Here is a 27,731-nt window from a genome sequence, read left to right as displayed (position 1 = left end):
AAAGTGATGAATAGCAAGAACCTACAACCAAGATTATTCTACCCAGCAAAGCTATCATTCAGAATTGAAGGTCAGCTAAAGAGCTTCACAGATAAGAAAAAGCTAAAGGAGTTCATCACCGCCAAACCAGTATTATATGAAATGCTGAAAGGTATTCTTTAAGAAGAGGAAGAAGAAGAAAAAGAAAAAAAATTATAAACAACAAATACGTATCTATCAACAAGTGAATCTAAAAATCAAGTGAATAAAAAATCTGATGAACAGAATAAACTGGTGAATATAATAGAATCAGGGGCATAAAAGGGAGTGGACTGACAATTCTCAGGGGGAAAGGGATGTGGGGGGTGCGGGAAGAGACGACAAAAAATCGTACACTTATGGATGAGGACAGTGCGGGGGGTGGGGGTAAGGGCAGAGGGTGGGTTGGGAACCAGGTGGAGGGGAGCTATGGGGGGAAAAAAGAGGAACAATTGTAATAATCTGAACAATAAAGATCTATTTAAAAAATAAAAATATATTTAAAAAAAGAAAAAAAAGAATAGATTTAACAAATATATATTAAACACTTTGCTCTGTGCTATAAGTATGGAGTTGTATGAGACATGGCTTCTCCCAGGAGGTTATAAACTAGTAGGAGAGATAAGACAGTACAAAGTACTAAGTAGCACATGCCATGTGAATGATACAAATTAAGTGCTGCTGTAAGAATAACACAGTGGGCAGGAGTCACTTCTGTCCAGAATGACCACAGGAAGAATCATAGGGATGTGATATTTGAGCTGGTCCTTGAAGGAAGGGTAGGGTTTCAGAATGGAGTGGTAGAAGGGAAGGCCATTCTAGGTAGAGAATAATAAAAACTAAAGCTCCTTTCCAGAATAATGAATAATCCAGATTAGCAAGCACATATGATTCATATAGGTGAGTAGTAGGAAATAGAATAAGGAGAAAGGTAGGGCCCATTGACAGGGAACTTTGGATGCTACGCTAAGACATTTATAATTTATTTAGTTGGCAGTAAGGAGCCGTTGAAATTTTTTGAGCTGGGGAGGCACATGATCAAAGCTAGGTCATGGAAGGATTATTCTGACGGGTTCTGGGATGATGAGATAGCATCTACAGTAAGGAGATTGATTAGAAAGCAATTGCTATTGGGAAAGGTGTGGGAGTTATGAAATCAAACGAAGGACTTGTATGCATGCATATAAGCATAAACAATGGACGCAAAACTCTGGGGGGGGGGAGGGCATGTGTGGGTGTGGGGTGGGGGGTAATAGTAAGATATGTACACATATAATACCTCAATAAAAATATTTAAAAATAAATAAATAAAAAAAAAATAAAAAAAAAAAAAAAAAAAAAAGCAATTGCTATATCCAGGAATGTGGTGCTGAAGGCCTAATCTAGGGTGTTGGCATTAGGACTGGAAAGGAAGTGAGCATTTTATAGAGAATAGCATGTTGAAGAAATCTTTCTTTTTCCAGGAGAGTCTTATGGTATAAGTTGGCATGATTGCAGGGGTACCAAGAGTCCTCCCGTTCCTCTTTTTGTTATTTTTAAAAATATTTTTATTGATTTCAAAGAGGGAGGGAGAGGGAGAAAGATAGAAATATCAACGATGAGAGAGAATCATTGATTGACTGCCTCCTGCATGTCCCCTACTGGGGATTGAACCCGCAAACTGGGCATGTTGCCCTTGACTGGGATCGAACCTGGGACCCTTCAGTCTACAGGCTGGATGCTCTATCCACTGAGCCAAAGCCGCTAGGGCCCCATTCCTCATTTTTTTTTTAAAATATATTTTATTGATTTTTTTACAGAGAGGAAGAGAAAGGGATAGAGAGTTAGAAACATCGATGAGAGAGAAACATCGATCAGCTGCCTCCTGCATACCCCCTACTGGGGATGTGCCTGCAACCAAGGTACATGCCCTTGACCGGAATCGAACCTGTGACCCTTCAGTCGGCAGGCTGACGCTCTATCCACTGAGCCAGACCGGTCAGGGCCCCATTCCTCATTTTGTCTAACACATTCTCTTTGCACATTTCGTCCAGATAAGGAATGGTTAGTGTTTTCCCCAATTACGAAGTTTGGAAACCAAAGATTAACCCTTTGCACTCGCTTGCTTTTTTCTCGATTCCTTTATTCTAATGCTAACCGTGTCAAGTCACACTCGACATCCGAGTGCAAAAGGTTAAGAAAATTCAGGCATGTAGAATTGGTTAATGAGGAGGAATTAGACCCTTCTTAATGATCAGACCTTTAGCTTATAAAGCTTTGTTGTGGTTCAGGTCTTGCTGTAGAGGGAAAAAAATTTTTTTAACCTTATTCTAGTTGCTTAATTTGAGGTATCTCCTGTCCTTGCTTTCTGGTAGCTGGATGAGAAAGGGAGGGTAGAAGTGCCTGCTCTGTACCAGGCATTTGTGTTGTTCAAGCTGCTCTTTGGACTTCAGCACATGCTGATGATCCTAATATATAAAAACCCTGGGTCTGCAACGACTGGGAGGCTCGACCAACCAGAAGTCAGTCCTGCAGTCAGTGCTGGGCTGCCGTGGCGATCCAGCGCTGACTGCTATGGCTGCAGGCACGGTGACCCAGCACTGACTGCTGACGCCGCTGCGAATCAGGCCCAGAGAGAGGCCTGAAGAGAGAAGCAGGGTCTGATCTGTTGATCAGCACTTGCCTCTCTCTTTAGCTCCGGGCATGGTCAGCAGCCGCACCCCCATTTCTCTCTAGGCCTCCACCGGGGCTGCTGATCAGCCCCACCTTTCTGATCAGGCCCTGTTGATAGGCCCAGAGACTGACCAATCAGAACCAAATCTGGGTTAACTGTGAGGAGCCAATGGCTGCCTAGGAGGTGGAACTTTTGACGCTGACTGGCATAGAAACTGACCAGTCAGAACCAAATCTGGGTCAACTGTGAGAAGCCAATGGCTGCTTAGGAGGCGAAGCTTTTGATGCTGACTGGCATATAAACCGACCAATTAGAACCAAATTGGCTGGCATAGGAGGGCAGTTGGGGGCGAGATCAGGCCAGCAGGGGAGGGCAGTTAGGGGTGATCAGGCAGGCAGAAGCAGTTAGGGGCGATCAGGCCGGTAGGGAAGGGCAGTTGGGAGTGAGGTCAGGCCAGCAGGGGAGAGCAGTTGGGGGTGATCAGGCTGGCAGGGGAGAGCAGTTGGGGGTGAGATCAGGCTGGCAGGGGAGGGCCATTGAGGGCGAGATCAGGCCGGCAGCAGAGGACAGTTGGGGCGGACCAGGCCGGCAGGAGAGGGCAGTTGGGGGCCATCAGGTTGGCAGGGGAGGGCAGTTGGGGGGGGACCAGGCTTTCAGGGGAGGGCAGTTGGGGGCAACCAGGCTGGCAGGGAAGGTCAGTTGGGGGCCATCAGGCCAGCAAGGGAGGGCAGTTGAGGGCGAGATCAGGTTGGCAGGGGAGGGCAATTGGGGGTGAGATCAGGCTGGCAGGGGAGGGCAGTTGGGGGCAAGATTAGATCAGCAGGGGAGGGCAGTTAGGGGCGACCAGTCTGGCAGGGGAGGGCAGTTAGGTGTTAATCAGGCTGGTAGGGGATCGGTTAGGGGGTGATAAGGCTGGCAGGCAGAAGTGGTTAGGGGCAATCAGGCAGGCAGGCAGGTGAGTGGTTAGGAGCCAGCAGTCCCAGAATGTGAGAGGGATGTCTGACTGGTGGTTTGGGCCCGATCCCTTTGGCAGACAGACATCCCTTGAGTTGTCCCAAATTGAAAAGGGTGCAGGCTGGGCTGAGGGACCCCCCCACCCCCACCCCAGTGCATGAATTTCGTGCACCGGGCCTCTAGTTGTATTATAATTGAGTCCTTTAGCAAGAGTCCTTTTATTCCCTCCCCTCTGGTCTGAGATCTGATGCCCTTCTAACCTCTTTCTCCATCTGCACATGAAATCAGATTCTCCTGCTTCTGACACTGTAATGCCAGTTGCCTTGGAAACAGGTGTCAGTTGTCCATGTTGACTGTAGGTCAAGTACCAGCTGGACATGGCCAAGCTCTGACCATGTGGGATACTCTGGCATTGGAAGACCCTCCATTCCTCTTTCTCTGTAATCATCTCAGTGAGGAGAGGTCAGTTTTTAGACCCATTTCTGCTACTGGTAAGGCCTGCCCTTTTTTTTTTTTTTTTTTAGTACATTAAAGCTAGCAGGAGAGGACCCTATTGGCCCTCTACTTCATCCTGTGACCTCTGCCTTCTACCTTGGTTCTCAGACCTGTCCCTGTTTGTTCCCTAAAGGCGCAGTGACTTCCCCATGTGCTTTTTCAAAAACTGAACATTCTGGTGGTTTTGGAGAACCTGAACTCCCTCCTCTGGTCACCATGGTTTCTGAAACCAGACAGACCTGGGTCTAAATTCTGTTTTTTCCACTCACTACTTACCTTATTTCTTCATCTGTAAAATGGAGATTATTCTCGTCCTTCATAAAGTTGTCAAGAGTATTAAATGAGATAATCTTGTAAAGTGCTTAGCACAGTTGTTGGCACAGAGTACAAAATATTCAATAAGTGATCATTGTTATAGTTGTAGATCCTCTCTGCACAAGGCCCTTTGTACCCATGGATCTGGATATTATTATTCAAATTACAAGAGAAAGTTTATTTAGAAAGTTAAAGAGAGAGAAGTGAGTCAGCTGGGCTGCCATAGGCTTAGGAAACAAGTTATAAAAGCAAAAGAAGGGCCCTTGCTGTTTAGGAGAGGGAAAGGCTAAGGTAATACCCTGGGGGTAAGAAGATCGGGATGGGAAAGGTGTGGCCATGCTCAGAGAGGAGAGCACCTGGATATTCTTGTAAGAATACTAGGAACATTATTTTCTCCTTAGTCTCAGGGGTGGCTGAAATTGGGAAGCAAAAAAGGAAAATGCATTAATTTAATAGTTCCCTAGCTAATTAATCATTAGAACTACCTGGAGAGCTCTAATATGCAGATTTTTGAACCCCTATCCATGTCTATTGATTGAGAATTCTTCCCGATAGGAGATGGGGATAGGATGAGACTACTATCTGAAAAAATTTGTTAAGCCCCCGAGTAATTCTATTGCTAGTCCAGGATTGGGAACTTTTGTTCTCTAGTCTCCAGGGACTTATGAGTAGAGGATCTCTAAGGTCACCTTCTCCTGGGAAGTGGCAGATTACCTTCCTTAGAAGCTGAGGCTATTTTAATCTCAGCACCAGAGAACTAGCTCAACTCCAACCGATTCTGAACTCTAAGCAAGAGAGTTCAGGGCATGTGGTTTTTCTGTCATATTGGGGGTTATTTGTTTCTAGGAGCCTTTATGGTATAGACAGTAGAATTATAAATCAGCCAGATGGGGTAGACCAAGGAGCAAAGTAGAGAGGCAAAGTCGACTGATCTACAGTCTTGAAGTGGCCATCTGACCCTTCCTGCCTCTGACCAGGTGGTACTTGGGACTCTGAAGGAGCAGGAGTGAGTAAGCTTGGGCATGATGCTCCCTTTCCCCACTCCCCTCCCCAGTCAGTTACTGGGTGTCTGCCCCGCTGGCTAAATCTCTGCACAAAGGCTGTGGGCCTTGGGCTTCTGCGGCTTTTGCATAAGTGGCAATTCTCAGAATCTGGTGGAGAATCTGTTTTGTGAGATTAGAGTGTAGTGTCTGGGCAAGAGACCAGTGTAATTATTCTTAACCTGCAGGAAGGGAGGGAAAGATGGAGAGTGCTCTGCCTCAGACAGGTCTGTGGCATGCTTGTTTATAGAAATAGCAAGTCCATGGTTTGGCTGGAATGACTTATAACTCAGGTATTTATAACTTGTTTTGAGTGGGATTGAGAAGTGGAGAAAGGGAGATGGAAGGGGGAAGAAAAAAACTGGTGGCAACAAAACATGGCAACAAAAACAGAGATAGGCTTCCTTTAAGTTGCTGGAGTTTCCTTTACCAATTTGAAGTCAGCTAAATCTTAGATGACCCTGGCTTTGCGGCTCTGGCCTCTTAATTCTATTGCAGACTCCCTGTAGTGGCCCCTCACACTAAGAAAGGGAGGGCAAATCTGAACCACTTATGCCCCAGGCTCAAGCCAGAAGCCCTTCTCTAGCAGAATCATTGTTTTGGCTTCACAAACTGGATCTTTCATTGGCTGGTGCCTCTCCTCTGGTTTGTGAACTGCTTAGTTCTGGGGTGAAGGGGCGGGGCGGCGGGGGGGAGGGAGGAACAGAAAAAGTTAGATCCATAGGTCGACACTCAACCACTAAGCCACACCAGCTGGGCCTTTACTTCTTTTTAGTACTTACATGAGCCACCCCTCCCTTCTGGGAATTCTCCCTTTCCCTGGCTTCTTGGTTTTCCTCTTTTCTTTCTAACTGCCTGGCTTCATCTTCTTCATACTCTAAAAATAGGTATTCCCTATCCTTAGCTTCTCTCTCCCTTGCCTCCGTCTTCTCCTGTCTCATTGTACTTTCTTTTTTTTTTTCTTTATGTGACTGCTTTAGGTTCATTATATGTTACACAATTTTACCATGAGATGAACTACCAATAAAAATTTTAGTTAACACTTTAGGAACAGCTTTTTTGTCCAGTACAATTGATTTTTCTAGAGTATTTGCTTATTTTGATTGGCCCATTTAAATTAGTCTGAAAACGACTACTATTTTATTGTCAAATTTAATACTCTAACAACCATCTTGTTTTACCCTTGTTCCACTTGTTTTAGTGGAGAGGACTATTTGCCTTCTTTAGTAGGCCCTGAGTATTCCTGGTGCTAGGCTGGATTTAGATATCATAGACCCCAGTTCCCCGGATCATGGGTGCAAGACATCTCCATCAAGTCTTGTTGCAGTGAGAGGGCATCTGCTGTCAGCCAAGTCTCTGTTACCTGGGTCCCGATTTGAGCTAGGCATGTGAAGCTGAGCAGCCATGGGGGCAGGAGATCTCCTTCAGCAGGGGTAAGGGTTCAGGCCCCTGCAAACTTGGGGGGGTGAAGGTCTGTGCCCCACCTCTGTTGACCCCCAAGTTCTCTCCTGATGGCCCCTATGCGACTGTGCCTGTCTTGGGTTGTTCCTTCCCTGAGGAATCTTACCCGTCTCTGGCTAACCAGCCATCCTCCAGGGCCAAGCAGGGTGATGTGAGGTTTAGTTCTGTCTCCTTGGTCGCCTATGCCCCCATGTCTCATTGTACTTTCAATGGTGGTTTTCACCTCCATGTGAATAATCCTCAGATATCTATTTCTAGTCATGACCTCTCCCAAACATTAATTCTTATTTATGTTGCTAAGTTGAATGTTCTGTGGTTCCTGCTAAATATCTCTGAGGCACCTTAGATTCAACATGTCTAAAACAGACATCATTGGCTCCCATCCTTCCTTTCGTGTCCACACCCAAGTCATCTTTTTGATCATGGTACCACCTTATTTCCTATCTCAAGAGGAAATAGATTTGAGTCTTCTTTTTCCTTGAAACTTGTACACTGTCCATTCTTGCCAATTCTATTTGCTTTGTCACTTTTGAATACATCATTTCTATTCTACTCTATCTTCATGCTAATCTAGATTTTCATTACTTCTCACCTAAACTATTATAACAGCCTCCTGATTGGGCTCCCTGCCTGTGTTGTATGTTTTATGTACATCATCATTAAAACATAACTTTGTGTCCCTGGCTTGAAACCCTTCAATGGCTTCCCAGACCTACAGATGGCTCACTTAGTTTGGCATTCAATGCCTGCCTGGTGTGGTTGCAGTCTACCTCTCCTGACTTATTCTCCTACACAATCTTTGCTTTCACCATTGTTCACTAGCTCTTTTATTTCCTTCTGCCAAACTTTTGGTCATGCAGCTTCTTCTACTGAGAATTCCTTCTGTTTGTATGTCCACCTGTCAAAATCCAATCCTCATTGCAAGGTCAAGGCCAAATACCATCTCACCCTCCAAGAAACCTTCATTGTTTCCCATTCCTGATCCTGTTAAGAAGTCATCTCTCTTCCTCTTCTTTGAGCACTCTATATCTTTCTCATGACCCTTGTCACATACTGGATTGCTTTGTAGCTATCATTCATCTTCCTTGAGGGTAGAGTATGTGTATTCTTTACCTTAGGATCCCCCATAGCCCTCCAGTGACTTGCAGACTTTGTAGAACAACCCACATTAAGGAATACATTATAGCCTTGGCTGGTATTTGTCAGTGGTTAGAGCGTTGGCCCACGCACTAAAGGATCACAGGTTTGATTTCCAGTCAAGGGCTTGCAGGAACCTGCGTTGCAGGTTTGATCCTCAGCCCCAGTTGGAGGCATGTACGGGAGACAACCAATCCATGTGTTGACACATCAATGTTTCTCTCTCTCCCGCCTTTCTTCCACTCTCTCTAAAAATAAAGGTCAATGGAAAAAATATCCTCGAGTGAGGATTGGCAAAAAAAAAAAAAGAAAAATTTATTATACATTGTGACCCAATACACACACAGACACAAACACACACTCCTTCCCCCCCAAACCAAAGTTTCAATGCTTACCCTTACAACATGTCATGAGATTTATTTTTATTCTATTTATTCATTACTCACTAAATCAATTTCAAGTCCCATTAATAGGTTGTAATCTACATGTTGGAAAATACTGTTCCCTCTGGTGTGAATGAGTAGCCCTATCTGTCTGTCGCCTCTGAGCCACCTGTTTTTTCCATCTCCTTTAATGAGAGCCAGAGAGCACTTAAACAGTTGGCTTTATTTTTTTCTCTCTCTTGGGAATAGGCTATTATGAACTTATCCCTTTATCTGATTATAGTGAGGAAAGATTTTGTTTTCCTTTTTCCTCTCAAGAGGATAAAATACTGCCCTGTCTAGTGCATGCTGGGAGTGGTGGGTATTCAAGCCCTCCTTCACAGTATACCTGTAGTAATTCTGTACTCCTGCAGCCTTGCTTCCAGGGAAAAATGATACCACCTTTCAGGCTGGTATAGGCTTTCCTCTATTTCAACAGTCGTCACCTGCCAAAGCAGAGGCTGGGTCACAACTTGATTATTCTTCCTGCTTTTAGGCTGTGTTTTGGATGTGGAGATCACTATAGAATACAAAGTGAATGCTCTCTTCTTAACTCTGCGTTTTCATTAATACATGAAGCGATGTTTTTAGATCTTTAGATATATTGGAGTGCTAGCTGCCTATAACACTTGTATCCCAAGTCACCTCGGCTCTGGTGTATCTTTGGGCTATGTTTCATTGGCATGTGAGCAATGAGGGTTTGAAGCTGAAGTTTCTGTCAGAACTTGGGTCTCATCCCAGATTAACTATCTTCTCTATGCTGTATTTTATATCCCCTTGACTACCAATTTCTACTTCTTAGTTCCTTTACCTTTTGCACTCATCCTTCCAATCCCCCTCCTATCTGGCAACCATCAAAATGTTCTCTGTACCTATGAGTCTGTTTCTGTTCGGCTCCTTTGTTTATTTTGTTTTTTAGATTTAATTGTTGATAGATATGTATTTTATTGTTCTGTTCGTATATTTGCTTTTTTCTTTACTCCTCCTCCTTATTTTTTAAAATACATTTTTATTGATTTCAGAGAGGAAGGGAGAGGGAGAGAAAGACAGAAACATCAACGATGAGAGAGTCATTGATTGACTGCCTCCTGCATGCCCCACACTGGGGATTGAGTCTGCAACCTGGGCATGTGGCCTGACCAGGAATCTAACCATGACCTCCTGGTTCATAGGTCAAAGCTCAACCACTGAGCCATGCTGACCAGGCTGCTGCTCCTGCTGCTACTTCTCCTTCTCCTCCTCCTCCTCCTCATTTTGCTCCTCCTTCTCCTCCTCCCACTCCTCCTCCTCCTCCTCCTTCTCCTTTTTCAAGAAGACCCTTTAACATTTCATATAATACTGGTTTGGTAGTGATGCATTCCTTTAGCTTTTTCTTATCTGGGAAGCTCTTTCTCCTTTGATTCTAAATGATAACTTTGCTGGGTAGAGTAACCTTGCCTTTCATCACTTTTAATATTTCTTGCCAATCCCTTCTGGCCTGCAAAGTTTCTGTTTAGAAATCAGCTGACAGTCTTATGGAAGCTTCCTTGCAGGTAACTAACTGCTTTTCTCTTGCTGCTTTTAAGATTCTCTGTCTTTAACCTTTTACATTTTAATTATGATGTGTCTTGGTGTGAGCCTCTTTGGGTTCATCTTGTTTGAGACTCTCTGCACTTCTTGGACTTGTATGTCTATTTTCTTTATCAAGATATGATAGTTTTCTGTCTTTTTTTCAAATAGGTTTTCAATTTCTTGCTCTCTCTCTTCTCCTTCTGGCAACTCCATGATGCGAACGTTGGTATGTTTGAAGTTGTCCCAGAGATTCCTTACATTCTCCTCATTTCTTTGGATTCTTTTTTCTTTTTGCTATTTTGATTGGGTGATCTTTGCTTCCTTATATTCCAAATTGCTGTTTTGATTCTCAGCTTCATCTACTCTACCGTTGATTCCCTATTAATTATTCTTCATTTCAGTTCATGTATTCTTCATTTCTGACTGGTTCTTTCTTATGCTGTTGAGGTTCTCACTAAGTTCATTGAGCATACTTATAACCAGTGTTTTGAACACTACATCTAGTAGTTTGCTTATCTCCATTTTGTTTAGTTCTTTTTCTAGAGTTTTGTTCTATTCTTTCATTTAGGGCATGTTTCTTTATTGCCTCATTTTGTCAGCCTGCTGTGTTTGTTTCTATGTATTAGATAGAGCTGCTACATCTCCTGGGCTTGGCAGCATGGTCTTATGTAGTAGGTGCTTTGTAGGATCCAGTGGCAAAGTCTCCCCGATCACCCAAGCTGGGCACTGGAGATGTACGTCTGTATGGGCTGTGTACACCCTCCTCTTGACTGCTTTTGGCATGCCAATGGGAGGGATTTACTCTCAGGCTTATCAGCTGCAAGAACTGGCTGCAATCATTGACCACCAACAACTGTGGAGGATCAGTTGTGTAGGGTCCCATCGCACAGAGCAGGACTGACCTCAGGACAGAAAGCTGTCCCTCCAGTTCTTGACCTGAGCCTCTGGTGCCTGCTGAGTTCGCCCCTTGAGTGTGTTGCTTGTGGAGGTGGTATTCTTCATGTAGTGCTTTGATGTGGTCTGAAGCTGTCCACTGGATGGGCTGGCTCTGGGGCCTCCCAGGAGGTAGACAGAGTCAGCTGCTGCCTGTGCTCTGCTCAGGGTCACCCAGCATGAGCTACAAAGTGATCTGCAGATGGCTTCTACTTGTGCTGGGCTTGGAGTTGCCCAGGAAAGGCCAAGCTGTGAACCAAGGCTGGCTGCTGCTAGTGCCAGGCCTGGGGCCACTTAGTGAGAGGGAGGAGGGGGAGAGAGAGAGAGAGAAACATCATTGTGTCAACACATGGATTGGTTGCCTCCTGCACATGCCCCAAGTGGAGCGAGGAATTGAACCTACAACCCAGGTATGTGCCCTTGACTGGTAATTGAACTCTGACCTGTCAGTGCGTGGGCCAACGCTCTAACTACTGAGCCACACAGGCCAGGGCAAGAAACAGAATCTTTCTTAAGATTCCCATGTGCTTGTCCCATCTGGACATAGTCTTTTTGTCACAACCAGTTTTAGATATTTTTTGGAGAGCAACTTTACTGGCCTGAAATACGTTTTCCTGGATTTCTCATGTCTGGTATTTCACTGTTTTTGAAGTCTCTGCCAAGTTTTCATTTATTCATCAAGTATTTATAAAGTACCCATTGTGTGCCTAGCACTATATAAATTACTAGAGGCCTGGTGCATGAAATTTGTGCACTGGGGGTGAGGAGGTCCCTCAGCCTGGCCTGTGCTCTCTCGCAGTTCGGGACCCCTCGCTCCTTACTGCCTGCCTGCTTGCTGCTCCCTACTGCTTAGCTCGCTGCTCCTTAGTGCTGCCACAGAGGCTCCCACCAGTGCCGCTGCACTCGCCAGCCATGAGCCCAGCTTCTGGCTGAGCGGTGCTCCCCCTGTGGGAGCGCACTGACCACCAGGGGGCAGCTCCTACATTGAGTGTCTGCCCCTGGTGGTCAGTTCATAGTGACCAGTCATTCCACCGTTTGGTCGATTTGCACATTAGGATTTTATTATATAGGATGTGCTAGGAATATACCAGTGAGGGATAGCTCCTTGCCTTCAAGGAGCTCATATTCTGATGGAGAAGACAGACAATAAGTATGTTGACAGAGATATAATCAGTGTCAGGTCACTGCCTGATTAAGTGCTATGAAGAAAAATAAAGCAGGATAGCCCTGGCCGGTTGCTCAGTGGTTAGAGCTCCGGCCCGCAGATGCAAGATCATGGGTTTGATGTCTGGTCAAGGCATGTACCATGGTTGCAGACATGATATCCAGCTCTGGTCGGGGCATGTGTGGGAGCAACAAATCAATGTTTCTCTCTCTCTCCCCCCACTTCTCCCTCTCTTACCCTCTCTCTAAAAAAAGATATCCTCAGCCCAGCTGGCGTGGCTCAGTGGTTAAGCATCAACCTATGAACCAGGAGGTCACAATTCGATTCCAGGTTAAGGCACATGCCTGAGTTGCAGGCTGAATCCCCAGTGTGGGGCATGCAGGAGGCAGCCAATCAATGACTCTCTCTCATCATTGATGTTTCTATCTATCCCTCCTTCCTCTCTGAAATCAATAAAAATATATTAAAAAATACATAGCCTCAGATGAGGAGTAAAATAAAATAAAATCCACTAATAAAAGAGAAATATGCAAATTGACTGTACCTTCGCGATGCCCACCAGCCAATCAGGAGTGAGTATGCAAATTAACCCAACAAAGATGGGTTAATTTGCATACATAGGCGCTGAGTGGCCAGGGGCGGGACACAGGTGTTGCGCACCACCCCAGCTGCTCTGGGCCTCTGGACAGCGTGGGAAGGCGGAAAGGCAGCTCCGGGCGGAGCGAAGGTGGTGCCGGCAGCCAGGGGAAGGAAGGCCCATTCTTGCACGAATCTTCATGCATCGGGCCTCTGGTAATATATAAAATAAAGTATAAAATATAATAAAATAAAGCAGGATAAGTTGGGCTTAGAATGATAGCAGAAAAGCTAGTCTGGAAAGCCTCTGAGGAGGAGACCTTTGAGCAAAGACCTGAGTGAACTAGCTCTGTGAATAGCTGAGATTAGAGAATCCAAGGAATAGCATATGCAAAGGACCTGAGGCTAGACTCTGCTTGAGGTGCTTAAGGCGGCCAGGGTGGTTGGGGTGGATGGAGTCAGTGAGAGGGAGAGTATAGGAAATAAGGTCAGAGAGATAGCCAGAGGCCAGATGATTTAGGGCCTTGTAAACTAGATCAAGTATTTGGATTTGAACTTAAAGATGGGAAGCCATTGGAAGGTTTTGAGCAGAGTAATGACATGACCTCATGTATATTTTAAAAATATCATTGTGGCTTGCCATGTGGAAAAAGACTGTAGGGGGAAGGCCTGAAGCAGAGAGAACACATGGGAATTACAACCACAGACCAAGTGAGAGATAATAGTTACTTGAACTCAGTGGTGTGTTGGTAAATGTTTAGAGGCTCTCTGAGGGGGAAAAAGGACCCTGATATGTAATGTTCGCTGATTTCTATGGTGTAAGTACTCCCACTGTGGTGATTTCAATCTACCAATGTGTTGTCACTGAAAGTGGAGGTGGGAAAAGACGTGCATGATCAGTGCTCACGAGCCAGTGCAAGCCAGCTTCAGCATACCACTGGTGGAACTTGTGCCTTTAGCCTGTGGTGTGTTTGCTCACCACAGGGAGGGTCCAGGTTTGTCTCCATTTTCTAGGGTAGATGGAAATCGTACTATGTTTTTAGAAAGAGAGGATATGGAGAAGGTTATCAGAGGGAGAGAGTCAGTTTATAAAGTCCATCGTGCTGGAGCCTGGAGCCTTGCAAAATAAGCCTAGATGTTGGAGCTTTCAGGAGCTCTGAACTCTCAGATCCTTTGAAAGTGGAGCTCAGCCCAAAACCTCCCTGCAAACAGGAAGCTGGTTTGAGTTAGAACATAAAATAAAAACCAGCTGATGCCCCTGAATGTTTTTCCCCTCCTCTTCCTCCTCCACTGAGCCAAAGGAAATTGTCCCCTCCTCCCCCACTTCGATAGCTAGTTGCTCAGAAAGCCAGAAAAAGCCAAAACCAACAAATCCTTTGAAAATAGCCAAGTTTTGAGCCGAGGCAAACTCCTGCCGTGGGGTTTCCTGGCCCAGATGTCTGTACACTGCTGAGAATACTAGGAGGAAAGTGACTGGGGAACACAAAGGTGCCAGGGATCAGAGTCTGAAACCCAGGCCCTGCTGGAAAGATGGTCTGCAGGAGGGTTTCTCACACTGTAGCTTCCAGCCATTTTGTAGGTCATGAAATCAATAAAGTGGGCCACAACTAGAATTATTATTATTATTTAATTTATTATTATTTTTTGTTGTTGTTAATCCTCACCCAAGGATATTTTTTCATTGATTTTTAGGGAGAGTGGAAGAGAGAGGGAAAGACAGAGAGAAATATTGATGTGAGAGAAACACACCAATTGGTTGCCTCCTGCACGAGCCCTGACCAGGGCCCGGACCGTGGAGGAGCCTGCAACCAAGGTACATGTCCTTGACTGGAATCGAAGCCGGGACCCTTTGGTCCACAGGCTGATACTCTATCCACTGAGCCAAACTGATTAGGGCCAGAATTATTTTTTAATGAAATAGAATACCATAGAAAATAGAATGTTACATTACTTATTACATACAGTTCTGCATGCAATAAGAGTAAGTATTGTCTTGTGAAACTTTTATTTCAGTTTTAGCACATGCACACACATACATGTGTCGTATATACTAGTACTGGGTCATGATGTAAGATGTGTTTCTTATTGTGGGTCATGGTCAAAAACCTTTGATAAATACTAAGTGTCTTTAGGCTCTTTTTAACTCACATCTCCTTCCTGCTTTAAATTGCTAGTGAAAGGTCCAAGCTAGTTTCAGAATAATTTCTCTATGGAATTGGATTACTACCCATATTCCTGTCTGAGGGAAGGGAAGCTGAGAATCAACAGACTCGGCTGGTTCTTTGGGACCAAGCTGAAGCAAATGGAGAGACTGATGCAAATTTGAATCCAAAAGATTTTTGTCTGAAATCAGATTAGCTTGAAGAAATTAAGATTGGGCAGCCTTTTAGCTCAACTGCACTTGATTTTATGACCTTTCCCATCTATGTGGGTAATGTGGCCTCGGGCTTCTGTCTCTCTTCTCTGCATTAGGCAGTTGGTGCAGCAGGAATGTTCCTGAGCACGCCTCCCTCTGGGATAGCCAGAGGCACAGTGCCAGGGTAGGGGGTGGTGCCCTGAACTGAGTGTCCCCCACATTTCCCCGGGTTATTTTGTATTTTTCTGCCAGTGCCCTGTGCTCAGCCCTTTCAGAAAGGTGACTGAGTAAGTATGGAAGAAGGCATACACTAAGGTACACTATCAAGAATGTGTTGCCTTTTAAAAAAAATAGACTGTATTGAAGGTCCTTTTCTACATCAAGAAGGACGTTGGTATTAAGGTGAATGAATATAACTACCATACCTTCCAGTACTGTGACAAAACCTCAGATGTGTGGCCTTCTGGCCAAGTGTCTGTGATTTCATATTGTTGTCAGAGTGATCAATGTATATGTTTGCTGTGGCTGAACCAAGAAAGAAGACATATGGAGATTTCTACAGAAATTATGATTCCATGAAAGATTTTGAGGAGATGAACAAAGCTGGTATATTGCAGAGTGCAAAGTGATTTTCAAATGTAAAGAATTTCTTTGGGTTGAATTCCATGGAAGTTTGTTACTGACCTGTGTTCTAAACTATGAAACATGAATTATTGGGCATGGAATAGTTTTTCATACATAATTATACCTGATATAATTATATATATAAATATATGATTTTTTAAATTGATTTCAGAGAGGAAGGTAGAGGGAGATAGAAAGATCAATGGCAAGAGAAAATCATTAATTGGCTGCCTCCTGCATGCTCCTTACTAGGGATTGAGCCCGCAATCTGGACATGTGCCCTGACCAGGAATCGAACCATGACCTCCTGGTTCATAGGTCGATGCTCAACCACTGAGTTATACCAGCCAGGCAGGAATAGTTTTTCTTGATAGATAAACAATTAACAAATTTTTAAAAATGTGTTGAGTAGGCTAAAGTTAGTGTACTAGGTTTGGTGCGTCAGACAGGCCCAAGAATAATTGACAAGTGTTGGTGCTGGTGCCCTAGAACTAGACTGCCTCTCCGTGCATAGACTGAGAATCCATCCACATCTCCAAGAAGCACAGAAGACTCTTGGGGACCCTTCTGGGAAATAGGTTTTAACTATTATGTCCCAAGATGTGGTTTTTTGGCAGCCACAGGGCATGTCTTTCCAACCTAATTTAAACTAAAATGGTCCTTCGAGATAAGAATTTAAACAGTCCCTCTAGGAGTAGTTTGATTTCTCCAGTTGAGACAGTAAGAGAGAAGGAGTGACCCTAAAACTACCCTAATTGGTTCTGGGCTTCCCCTGTCTAGAAACTGGCCTGGACTAGGAGTAGATCACCTTGCCATAGATATGAACACCCATCAAGTGGTTCTGGTTCAGATTGCCCTCCTAGGGCTGCTGAAACTCTCTTAGCAGAGTTCAGTCTAGCTTGTTTACTTAACCATTCAAATCAGAAACCCATTCCTCTGAGGCAACGCCAGTGCAGGGAGTCCAGACAACACTAGAGGAGACTGGACTGACAAGCAAGACATTCTGTAGCAAGGGGTAAGGTTCAGTGACAAGCAAGAGTCTTACAGGGCGATCTGAATTTCACATGGCATCATCTGGCAGAAAGATCAGTAAACTATTTGAGGTTAGTTCAGTGTGCGCTATGGGGACTGCAGACATGTGGGATAACAATAGTGATGATGAGAGTGATGGCGAATATCTTGTGTGGCCAGGTCCTCTCAGAATCTCTGAGCACTTGACACATGTTTCCCTTTCATCTCTGTGGGAGTTGTGGCTTAATGATAATAATTAGAGTACTCCGAGCATCTGTGCTTTGCAAAACACAGCATTAAGCCATGTTTCTGCCTCCTGGGCTCATAGTCTGTATGAACTGGCAGACATTTGGGTGGGCGTGGAGTCCTCTGATGAAGGGAAGAACGTGATGGAATGCAAAGATCAGGGATATAATTAGTCACCTAATTGATACCTAACATTTTTCTGGCTCTTGGTAGATCAGAGTGGCCTTTCTTTCATGCCTGCCAAGTCACGAAGATCAGTGACCTCTCCTGAGTATCATCCACCCAAGAGCCAATCTGGGGACCTAAGGTTTTATCTTGTAAACGGAGCCTTTATGGATTGGGGGGAGTGCTTTTTCCGCTGTGGCGTGAACAGAGCTTTAACCCCTTCATTTTCATTCCCGTGGTATCTGCAGATTGAGCCTGTTAAAAGGAAGTGATGCACACTGGCTTTTCCCCATGTGATCAGGCGGCCTGGGAACCTGGAAGAGTCAGTAGCCTATTCTCCTGAAGACAGGGGCATTAGAAAAGTAGTACTACAGGATGGTCCCGAGTACCTTTAATACCTCCCTTCCAACCCCACTTTGTCCATAACATGCCACTTCTGTCTTGCTCTAACAGGTGACCTTGGAAAAGGTGCTTGGAATAACAGTGTCTGGAGGCAGAGGACTTGCCTGTGACCCCCGATCTGGTTTAGTTGCCTACCCAGCTGGGTAAGTACCTTGGAAGAGGGCTTATTGCATGGGGAGTTCATAGCCATGCTAAACTAGTTGGGATGGACAGGGGTTTTCTGGTATCTTCTGGGAGCTACATCCAGGTTAATGTTTTGGTGCCATTTTTAAAAAGGAGTTACAGTGCCAGGTAAAGGCTCTAGCTTTTTGGCTATCCATTCCCACCCATACATACAGATTGAAATTTTATATTATACACAGCTCCAAAAACCATGTTTAATATTTACCTTGTAGTAATTTTTAAAAACAGCTTTGTCGAGATATAGTATATATACCACACAATTCACCTATTTAAAATGCACAACTCAGCCTGGCCGGTGTGGCTCAAATGGTTGAGCATCGTCCCATGCACCAAGAGGTCGCTGATTCTATTCCTGGTTGCAGACTCAATCCCCAGTAGGAGGCGTACAGGAAGCAGCCATTCGGCGTACAGGAAGCAGCCAATGATGCTTCTCTCTCATCGATGTTTCTATCTCTTTCTCCCTCTCTCTCTAAACAAAAATCAATAAAAGCATATTTTAAAAAATTAAGACACAATTCATTGGCTTTTAGTATATCCTCAGAGTTATGCAGCCATCATCACAACCAATTCTAGAACACACTCATCACCCTAAAAAGAAACCCCATACTCTTTAGCAGTCACTCTCCATTTCCCCCTAAGATCTCTAGCCTTCGGCAACAACTAATCTATGTTCTATCTATATAGATTTGCCTATTCTGGATATTTCATATAAATGGAATCATATCATACTTGGCCTTTTGTGACTTTTTTCATGGTTCATACATGTTGTAACAGGCATCAGAACTTCATTCCTTTCTATGGCCAAATAACCTTCCATTAAAGATAAAGTACCACATTTTATCTCTTCATCAGTTGATGAGCATTTAACCATTGTTTCTGCTTTTTGGCTATTATGAAAAATGCTGCTCTGAACATTTGTCTACTCTAGTCACTTTGAGAGATGTCAGTGCTGTTAAAGTAAGAATCATTCAAGCCTATAAAGAATTTTTGTGAGTTTATTTGAGCCAAACTGTTGACAATTGCCAGGAAGTAGAATCTCAACGTATTGAGATAATGCTCCAGAGAATGGTAGGTTTTCACTTGTTTTTAGACATTATAATCAAAGGAGGAGACGTAAGTGGGTTACAAGAAATCTGTTGGTGATAGATTAGGGAGGTGGAGAAAGCAAAGCGGAGAAACCTCTGGGATTGGATAAAAAGAAAAATGATAGACACATGCTTCTTTTACATAGGTGGGTACAGGATAGTTAACATTCAACAGTTAACATGATAACAATAACATTGAGGGAATCTGTGGTCTGGGCCCTGGTACCATTTGTTGTGCCCAGAGGGGTCTGGAAAAAGGGTAGTTACAAGTTACCCTGACATTCCATAGGTAAGTTATCTTAGATGCAATAAGACAGTAGTCTCAATAAAGATCGAAAATTGATCTTTGTCAGGGAAGGTACTGGCCTAGGACATGACTACCTACTATAACCTGCTTTTTAATAAAAGGTTTTAATTTCAAATAATCGTTTGTGGTTACTTTAGGTCTATGAGTTTGCAAGGCTGCCATGCAAGCCTCCCCTGAGTTAGTCATGTTAGCCTGTGGCCCCTTTTTGTCTACAGTGACATGGAAGAAAAGTAGGGTTCTGGGACTGTTCTTTCCCTGCTGCCTTTTCACTCCGCTGCTGCTACAGGCGAGAAGCCCTCAACCATCATTTCTTTAGGCTTTTGCAAAAGTGTTTCTTTTGGAGGCTTGGGGCCCCTCCTGCTTCTGGTTCTGTCAGCCTCTGTTCTTTGTTCCTGGGCACAGGAACAGAAAATGGGAAGGCCATTGCTCTCCCTCTCTTGCCCCACCCTCAGATTGGGAATGCCAAGTTCTCCAGTGTGAGTTACATAGTGTGAGTTGCACAGTGTAGGTTTTGTACCAGATATGATTTTCGTAGTTTTATTATTCCGTCAAAAAAGCTACCTTATCAAGAACTTATTCTGTGCCAGGCACTTTGTTAAGCTTTTACAGGAGCTATTTTATTTATTGCTCAGAGCAGCTCTGTGAGGTTGGTACTATTATCGTCCTATATTTTAGAAACTAAAGTTTCAAAGAGCTTAAGCAGTTTGCTCAAGGCCACACAGCTAGTGTCTGTATTGGGATTCCAACTCAAGTAGTCTTGACTGCAGAGCTCTTACTTTTTTTTAAATCCTCACTCGAGGCCATGCTTATTAATGAGAGAGAGAGAGAGAGAGAGAGAGAGAGAGAGAGAGAGAGAGAGAGAGAGAGAGAGAGAGAGAGAGAGAGACATCATTTGGTTGCCTCACATATGTGCCCTGACTGGGGATGGAGCCTGCAACCTTTTGGTGTACAGGACTACGCTCCAAACAACTGAGCCACACTGGTTAGTGCAGCTCTTTTAAAATGGGGGAAGACCACACTTTCTGCTCATTTTTTAAAGCTGCTTTCCCCCTAAGCTGTCTGCTTACCATTTGAATGAGAAATGCCCAATTTATAGTCATCTCAGTCTCTGCCAGGGAGACTTCTGCCCCTGGGTTCTGGGTCAGTGTCTCTCCTGAGTGACCCTCTGGCATTTGCTATCTGGTGGGGATGCTGTGGGAGCTGCACTGGCTTTATACCCTGCAGAGGCTGAACTGGCTTCCTTCTCGCCCTCTAGAAGCAAGTTGATAAATGACTTCTGTTGTTGGATACCCTGTGCAGCCTGCCTCAGGGGAATTCCACTCATGCCTGCCTCTGCCTGGGAAAGCTAGGTTCCTTCTTGTTGGAGGTGGGGCAGGCTGGCTAGGAAAGGCCTGCGCTATTGCTCAGTGCATGCTGAGCCCTGTGCTCTGCCCTTGGAATTGTGGAGCCCTGCTCCCCCTCTCATCCCCATACACCCCAGGCCTGGCGCCTTTAAGGGTGTGTGCTTCTGTTTAAGGGCAGGCCCCAGCCTGGCTCATTTGCCTGCCAGTCATTATCCTTCCAGGTGTTGTATGGAAGATTCCCTGCTGTGACCTCTGGTAGATTTCCTCAGTGTGCTTGTCTTGGGCCAGCCTTGAGCAGTGCCCCAATCTATTCCCTGACCTTTTGATTTCCTAGAACTTCAAGTACTCTCTTTGCAAGTGGCCCCTTTCTGGTTGTTTAGTTTTGCTCTATGCTGGAGCTCCCTGATGTGCCTCTGGGGTATCTGGGGGCCACCAAAGTCTGTGCCTCTGGGGTATCTGGGGGCCACCAAAGTCTGTGCCTCTGGGGTATCTGGGGGCCACCAAAGTCTGTGCCTCTGGGGTATCTGGGGGCCACCAAAGTCTGTGCCTCTGGGGTATCTGGGGGCCACCAAGCAGCTTCTTTTCTTCCCTCCCTCCCTTTCTTCTCTTCCTATCTGGTGATCCTAACACCCCCCACCCCACCCCCACTCTCTTGTTCCTACTGAGCTTGTTGTTCTAGGAACAGCTCAGGTATCCTAGAAACAAGAAGAGAAACACATACACACACACTCACACACACACACACACACACACACACACACACACACACACACACACACGAAGAAGAGAAACAAAGCTCAGAAATTTCTCCCAGAGGCCTAGAGGCAAATATCAAATGAAAACAAAGTTTTCTGGAAGGAAATGAAACAGCTCAGGGAGGGTGGAGTAGAGGAGGATGTGTGTCAGGCAGAGGTGGGCTGAAGTCTCTGGGCAGAGACCCGTCAGTTTTAGTGGCTCCAGCATCTCTTCTCCAGAGTTCTCCTTTTCCTGTTGTCTTCCCCACAGGAAGGCTACCCCTCACCTGTCACACTTTAAGCCCCGCTACCCTAGGAAAACGGGCTGGTCCCCAGATAGCCCCTTTGAATGACTAGTTTAGTTGAACACCCATAATTGACTTGGGCCCCTTCCCTAGCTGGCTTGGTAGAAGGTTCAGGGGCTTTAGAGCCCAGTATAGCCCCTATTGCTACTGTGGAGCCAGTCAGTTTGAAACCGGACACAAAACGGGTCCAGGGCGCCTGTCGTCACTACTTGAGCCAAATTAAACTGAGACTAGGTTGAACCATATATGAGCATTTATTCCAATAATACCGGCAGTATGGAGAGAGCAGCAGGTCATCCTGTAAATTCTGCTGTAACCTCCCCTACTAGCTGACTGATTAGATATGGATAAGGAAGAAAGGCTACATGCAAGGGAGGCAGGATAAGGGCTGTAAGATCTGTGGTCCCTGTGTCTCCTTCCAGGATTTTGAAGTCAGATAACAGGGTAGTTAATTCTCTATAATTCTCTAAAAAACAGCTCCTTCCCTTCCTGGACCTGGAGAATGGTTAGCATTCCTGGGGCAAACACTCTGAGGGGGTCATGGTCCAGGCACAGCAACCAAATCAAAAACTATCCCATCCTTGGTTCTCAAAATGTATTTTCTTTTTTGAGTAATAGATCTATCCGGGCTTCGAGGCATCTCTTATCTTTTCACAGCCTTGTTTTTCCCCTTGCAACGCATCCTCCAGTTTCCCAGGGTCTGTAAGAAAACCTCTTATCAATAGTTTGTAAGTTTGTAAATAATCATTAAACAACTGTGGTCCTATGCTTGTTGTGTGCTCTTCCCCCTATTAAGTTTTGAGAAAGGGTTTCTCTTGTCCCCCAGTGCCAGGGCCTGGCCTGGGTGAATGCTATGAGCTGAGGAGCTACTGGAGTGGGAAGTGTCCTGGAAAGGTGACTGGCCCTGTCCTAGCTAGGAGGAGAGGAAACTCAGCTCTCCTGAGAAGGCCCTTCATTTACTTAGTCCATGTCAGAATTTATGCTGAGATCCCCAGCTTCAAAGCACTGGAGCAGGTGTGAAGCCACAGAATTTCCTTCTGAACTGTGTTCTAGTGACATCTGAGCTGAAGAAGCATAGAACTACCTTCTTATTCTCTGTGGCAAGCCCTATGTAGGGGCCACGGAGAGACTGGGTAAACCTGTGAGAAAAGGATGCCTGACTTGGTGCCCTGAGGGATGGGAATCATGTGAATAAGGTATACAGGGTCTTTTTGGGGTTTAGGTTCAAGAAGGGCAAGCAAACAATAAGCATATCTATACTAATAAAAGCCTTGGGGGTGATCAGGCCAGCAGGGGAGGGCAGTTGAGGGAGATCAGGCCAGCAGGGGAGGGGTTAGGGGGCGATCAGGCTGACAGGCAGGTGAGCGGTTAGGAGCCAGTGGTCCCGGATTGTGAAAGGGATGTCCGACTGCCGGTTTAGGCCCCATAAACCGGCAGTCGGACATCCTCTGAAGGGTCCGAGATTGGAGAGGGTGAAGGCTGGGCTGAGGGACTCCCCCCGCCCCCCGTGCACAAATTTCGTGCACTGGGCCACTAGTCTATATATATAAAAGCCTAAGTGACCATTACGACCAAACGACCGGTTGCTATGACATGCACTGACCACCAGGGGGCAGACGCTCAATGCAGGAGCTGCCCCTTGGTGGTTAGTGCACTCCCACAGCCAACCTCCCGCCGTCCCTCCCCCTCCCCCCTCCCCGGCCAGCTGGCCCCGATCAGGACTGGGCAAGACAGCCCCAATCAGCCCAATCTCCAGCCAGGCCAAGGGACCCCACCCATGCACGAATTCGTGCACCGGGCCTCTAGTAGACAAATAAATGAGCAAGATAATATCAGAGAGTGATGAATGTCCCAAGAAAATAAAACTGGGTGATGGAAGAATCAACATGTGAAGTTCGACACCAAAGTGTTCCAAGTGGAGGAAACCTCAAGTGCAAAGGTCTCAAGGAAAGGAGGAATACATTCATTTGTTTGAGGAGCTAGGTAGCATGGTGGCTAGACCATAATGACTGAGAGGAGGAGGCTCAGACACTGCCACGTTGACTTGGCTTGTAAGTCATGCAGCTTACAGAGATTCACCTCTTGTTCTGGAAGAAAATATATTTAGAGTCCACAGAAAGAAGTGTAATGGTAGCTCTATACTGGTGGTCATGTTATTTACTGGGTTATTACTGTGGACAGAAGGGGCCACATGCTAAGCTATGATGAGTAATCATGTCCTAGGCTGGTATCTTCTCTGACAAGGTCAATCTTTACCTTAACTGAGCCTATTGTCTTTTTGCATCTAAGATAGCATATCTGTGAAATGTCAGAGTAACTTGTAACTTCCCTTTTTCCAGACTGTCGACCCCTGGGGCAAAACTAAATGTCCCTGGGTGCCAGGATGGAGACCACAAATTCCTTCATTGTTATTGTTATTGTTATCATGCTAATAGTTGACTGTTAACTATCTTGAACCCACCTAAGTAAAAGAAGTATGTGTCTATCATTTTTCTTTTTATCCAATCCCAGAGGTTCCTCCTACCCCCAAGCTTTGCTTTCTCCTGCCTCCCTAATCTATCACCAGTGGATTTCTCGTAACCCATTTACATCTCCTCCTTTGAATGTAATGTATAAAACAAGGTGAAAAACCACCGTTCTCAGGAGCATTATCCCAATCGGTTGAGATTTTGCTTCCTGGCAATTGTCGACAGTTTGGCTCAAATAAATTCACCAAAATTTTTTTACAGGCTTGAATGTTTTTACATTAACATTACTAAGCCTTTTCTCATGCCTTGGTGGTGGTGGGGTGGGGGTGGGGTCATAAAGTTCAGAAACAGATGCCTTGGGTGTTATGGCCTGGCCTAAAAGGGTTACTTATTTGGAAAGCTTTGGAGTCCAGGTATCTAAAGAGGACCACAGCCAAGGATGCACTAGGAAACATCCTAGACTCATTATCTCTTAGAATAATTAAAGCTATAAGATTTCTCCTTTAGGGGGTGAATCTGGAGGGACAGTTTGTAATTGCACACCTTGATGAGGACCCTAATGAGTCACCGGTATGCAGCAAGTCCTATATGGGATGCTACAGTTGGGGTGCCTGCTGACTCCCTGGATAGCCCTGTCCTTGATCTTGGGCACCAGAGTATCTTGATGGCTAGGAGCACCATGCGGGTTACTTCGCACATGATCTTCTTCAGTCTCACAACAATTCTTTGAGGTAGATATTATTTCTGTTTCACAGATGAGGAAATTGAGGTTCAGAGAAGTTAAGGAATATGCCCAAGATCACACAGTATGCTAGCAGACAGGTCTTTCTGACCACAGTTTTCTTGTTTCCATCATCACATTGCCCTCAAACATCAGCGTGTCCTAAAAGCCTGAGATGGGGAGAATCATGGACCTGCCCTGGGTCCCTAGTTCACAGGTCTGCTTCTTAGGAGGTTCCTTGGCAGTCAGGGCTTTGAGAGTTGGTAGCTACTAGTAGAAGCATAAATATTTATTCACTCATTCAGAAATATTTATTGAGTGCCTATCTTCTAGGCCCTGTGGGTGTAACAGTAAATAAAACAGATAAAAATCACCTTTGCAGAGCTGGCAATCTACTGATGAAGTTAACTGTGTAGAGTATTGATGTGTGTTATGGGAAAAGTATAAGCAATGAGCTTTGAAAAGGAATAGGGAATACGGGGGCTGTGAAGTTGTAATGTTAAATAGGGCTAGAGAGAGACATTTAAGCAAGGCTTGAAGGACCTTTGGTGTGTGAGAGTCACCTGATTTTACTTGGTCTGAAAGAAGAAATTATAAATATACAGAAGGATCTCTGCTCGAACCTTCTGTATCTTGCTCCCTGTATGTGCTGCTGCATTCATTGCTTGTCCCAGGATTTATTTGTTTCTGCCTTCTGGAGGATGGAGAGTGGTAGGAGGCAGATCGTGTGGGAATGCTGGGCTCTTTGTGATGGCAGCAGGCCTGGACCTGTCCAGGGGAGGGGGTTGTTGAGGGTTGGCTTTTTCTGATTCAGAGAAGTTCCTGGGCAGAGAGCCCAGCACCTGGTACGGGTGCTCCATGTGACTCCCCGGCTGAGGCCTGAGGGACTGAGGCCTTACTGTCTTTCTGTGGGAGTGAGCCGTCTCCCCGCACCTGCACCCTGGGGTTCTGAATTACGGGACTCAGCTGGTTGGGCCAGCCCAGCCCTTGTCATGTTGAGGATTTCAGCCAGCACTGCTGCAGGGCCCTGTGAAGATGACTGCCTGCTGTGTTGGGCTGGGTCAAAGGACTAGGAGGCCAAGGGCCAAATATCATGCAAACTGAGCCCCACCCTCTCTCCCTAGCAGACTGAGGAGCTTGCTCAAAGATTCCTACACAGCGTTTTGTTGTTGTTAATCCTCACCCAAGGATATTCTTTCCATTGAATTTGTTTGTTTGTTTGTTTTAGAGAGAGTGGCAGGGGGAGAGAGAGGGAGAGGGGACAAGGGAGAGGAGAGAGAGACACCGCTTCCCATAACCACACCCCTCAAATCCTTCCCCACGGTTTTCTTTCTCCTTCTCTCCCCATCTCCTAACCTTTCCTTGCTCTCCTTTCCCCTTTTCTTTTTAAATGTATTTTTATTGATTCCGAGAGGAAGGGAGAGGGAGAAACATCAATGATGAGAGAGAACCATTGATTGGCTGCCTCCTGCATGCCCCCCACTGAGGGTTGAGCCTGTAGCCCGGCATGTGTCCTTGACCAGAATCGAACCCGGGACCCTTCAGTCTGCAGGCCAACACTCTGTCCACTGAGCCAAACCAGCTAGGGCTCTCCCTTTTCTTTTTATACCAACTTGCAGTCTCCTGCTTCCCTTTCAGAATGCCATGTCAGGAGAAGTTCTATTTACTTATTTATTTTTATCCTCACCCGAGAATATGGCTTTTTTTAAAATGGTTTTTGAGAGAGAGAAACATCAATGTGAGAAGCATCATTCGGTTGGCTCCTGTACACACCCCAACTGGGGATCAAACCCACAACCTAGGTATGTGCCCTGACTTGTAATCAAACCTGCAACCCTTTGGTGTATGGGATGATGCTCCAATCAGCTGAGCCACCCAGCCAGGGCTATTTTTCATGTTGTTATTTTCTTTTGAGAAAAAAGAATCACATCTTTATTTTCATTAACCTTTAACATTTAGCATTTCCTTCTTTTTTTTTTCATTTATAGTAGACAGACCTTGTTATATTAGTTTCAGATGTACATCCCGTAGTTAAACATCATATAACTTACGAAGTGATCATCTCAATATATCTAATACCCATTTCACACCATACATAGTTATTACAATAGTATTTACTATATTCCCTATGCTGTACTTTACATCCTTATGACTATTCTTTAAAAACCAATCTGTACTTCTTAATCCCTTCACCTTTAGAGCGTGCGCGCGCACGCGCGCACACACACACACACACACACACACACACACACACCAGGGCTGGGAACCTGTAACCCAGGTACGTGCCCTAGACTGGGAATTAAACCGAGACCCTTTGGTACATGGCTGACCTTCTGAACACTGTGCCACAGCAGCTAGGGCCCACGTCAGTGCTTTTGAGGTCTGTTCTCTTGAGAGGACCTCAACAAGCTGGGCACAGGGGAACTTTGGATGTCTTTGCCAAGTTCTGCCCTCACTTCAACATCGGCATTGTTTTCCCACAGGTGTGATAATGAGTTGTCCTCTTTATTTTTTATTTTATTTATTTTTTTCTCTTTATTCCTTTTTACAATTTTGGCCTCCCACTCCCTTCCTCATCTGATATGTTGTGTGTTGTGTGTGTGGGGGGGGGTGCGGGGGGGTGGGCACAGTCCTGCACAGTACACATGTAGGTGTACATGTGGGAGGCCTCACCTCTCTTTGGAGCACAAATGCTTGACACGTGTGTATCCAAGCCTGTGAATCAGCTATACACCCATGGCTTGTATTGCCCAAATCGTGTACTCTTTCTTCCTGTACCTCTTCCTGGGCTATGTGTGAGGACTGTGGGAAGGTCTGTGTCCCAGCTGCTCTTTCTGAGTATGGCCAGAGATGGCGCTGGTGTTTAGGGAGCCCTTTCACCCTCATGGGGCTGCAGAGATAGACCCTGTGGGCAAGGAAAGGAAGCAAGAACAGATTGCAGAAGAAAGCAGTCCCTTACCCTTAGTGGTAAGCAGAGCCTCTCTGCTGGGTGACTGGAACTCCCAGGTGGCCTGGGAGCTCCTTGGGGAGCTGTGGTTTGGTGCTAAGTCTGTTGTCTAAC

At 45.3% G+C, this 27,731-nt stretch overlaps 1 protein-coding gene across 6 annotated transcripts in view; it reads left to right on the top strand.

The window, feature by feature from the left end:
• MAPKBP1 (mitogen-activated protein kinase binding protein 1) overlaps window positions 1-27,731 on the top strand; it is a 67,239-nt gene that overhangs the window by 25,141 nt on the left and 14,367 nt on the right. For all 6 annotated transcript variants that reach the window (XM_028147523.2, XM_054716330.1, XM_054716329.1 and 3 more), the window contains one exon: window positions 17,576-17,667. In XM_028147523.2, coding sequence (XP_028003324.2) covers window positions 17,576-17,667 — 92 coding nt within the window. The remainder of the gene's footprint in view (window positions 1-17,575; window positions 17,668-27,731) is intronic.

This window comes from Eptesicus fuscus, chromosome 5 (genome assembly GCF_027574615.1).
Source record: "Eptesicus fuscus isolate TK198812 chromosome 5, DD_ASM_mEF_20220401, whole genome shotgun sequence".
Taxonomy (NCBI): domain Eukaryota; kingdom Metazoa; phylum Chordata; class Mammalia; order Chiroptera; family Vespertilionidae; genus Eptesicus; species Eptesicus fuscus.
The sequence above is the reverse complement of the archived record's forward strand: the minus strand, read 5'-3'. Positions and strand labels throughout refer to the sequence as shown.